The sequence below is a fragment of the Octopus bimaculoides genome, chromosome 11, assembly GCF_001194135.2.
Source record: "Octopus bimaculoides isolate UCB-OBI-ISO-001 chromosome 11, ASM119413v2, whole genome shotgun sequence".
Classification (NCBI taxonomy): domain Eukaryota; kingdom Metazoa; phylum Mollusca; class Cephalopoda; order Octopoda; family Octopodidae; genus Octopus; species Octopus bimaculoides.
Genome location: NC_068991.1, coordinates 28,122,419 through 28,123,982, shown reverse-complemented (window position 1 = coordinate 28,123,982; position 1,564 = coordinate 28,122,419). Strand labels below are relative to the sequence as shown.

Below are 1,564 nucleotides of genomic sequence, written 5' to 3'. Positions count from 1 at the left end.
TCTGTCGGTTATGACGACAAGGGTTCCAGTTGATCTGATCAACGGAACAGCCTGCTCGTGAAATTAACGTGCAAGTGGCTGAGCACTCCACTGACACATGTACCCTTAATGTAGTTCTCGGGGAGATTCAGTGTGACACAGAGTGTGACAAGGCTGGCCCTTTGAAATACAGGTACCACAGAAACAGGAAGAAAGAATGAGAAAAAAATTGTCGTGAAAGAGTACAGCAGGGTTTACCACCATCCCCTGCCGGAGCCTCATAGAGCTTTAGGTGTCTTCGTTCAATAAACACTCACAACACCTGGTCTGGGAATCAAAGCCGCGATCCTACGACTGCAAGTTCGCTGCTCTAACCAATGGGTCAAATGATTATACTATAATTAGAAGATTGATCAGGAGAAATTGGTTACCACTAGAATAAAATAGGTATTATCCATTATTTCAACTAGTATAAAATGAGCCAACGAGGAAAAAAATCTACATGGTTATTCAGCCTCACCGAGCTGTTTTCAAAATGGAACATAAAGTGATGAGCTGGCAGGACCATTAGCATCTTGGACAAAATGTTTAGCAGCATTCTATCTGTCTTCATGCTCAAAGTCAACCTTGGTGGAGTTTAAATTCTGCCAAGGTTGACTTTGCCTTTCATCCTTTCGAAATTGATAAAATAAACACAGGTTAAACAATGGCCATGTGCAAAAACTTTGAAACTAATATATAAACAGATGAGATGATTAAGGGTAGAATGGTTTTGGTCTACTCTTAATCACGGGGTCTGCTTATTAAGATCTTCCTGTGGTTAAACAGTAGTGACAATGTTATATCTGAAATATTTCTCAGCAGAGAAGCATTTACATAGTCAATTGACCCATTACAATAATTTGCTACATCTGTTTCAAATTAGATTTTAACCTCTTTTAAAAATCCAAGGACATATGGAATAATATAGTCCAAGATATATTAAGGCAGAAAAAAGCTGGAATGGTCATGTCTTAAATACCTATCAAGCCCTGGAAATTTAACAACAATGCAGGTTAAAACTGGCATTATTTTATTAATATAGGAGTGATGAAAGACAGAGTTAATCATAGCTAGATTTGAACACTGAATGCAGGCAACAATAGCAAAATACTAAAGGCACTCTACCGTTTCAGCCAACACCATTACTTTATGGTAATGTGGTAACTCTTGTAAGAAGAAATAAATTATAATTTACCAGGAATTTGCCGGAGATAAGGTTCATCGTGGGAGCAATTACAGCTTTCGGCTCGTGCTTGGGCAACTAGTTCCAAATCTTTATCCCAGTACTGCAATGTTATGAACGAAGTAATAATGAAGAAATAAAAGGATTTTTTTCCAAAATTCTGACAACATGTTTTTCTCAATATTTAACTCTGTACATCACACCTAACACTCTATACATACATACATACATACATACATACATACATACATACATACATATATATATATATGAGTGTGTGTGTATATAAATATATATATTTATACACACATGCACATACTCACACACACACATTTACATATATGTGTGTGTGTGTGTGTG

General features: G+C 36.6%; 1 protein-coding gene across 1 annotated transcript in view; it reads right to left on the bottom strand.

Annotated features, from left to right (window-relative positions):
- LOC106883929 (uncharacterized) overlaps window positions 1-1,564 on the bottom strand; it is a 136,339-nt gene that overhangs the window by 41,696 nt on the left and 93,079 nt on the right. The window contains exon 12 of the mRNA XM_052971708.1: window positions 1,217-1,307. Within this exon, the coding sequence (XP_052827668.1) occupies window positions 1,217-1,307 (91 nt within the window). The remainder of the gene's footprint in view (window positions 1-1,216; window positions 1,308-1,564) is intronic.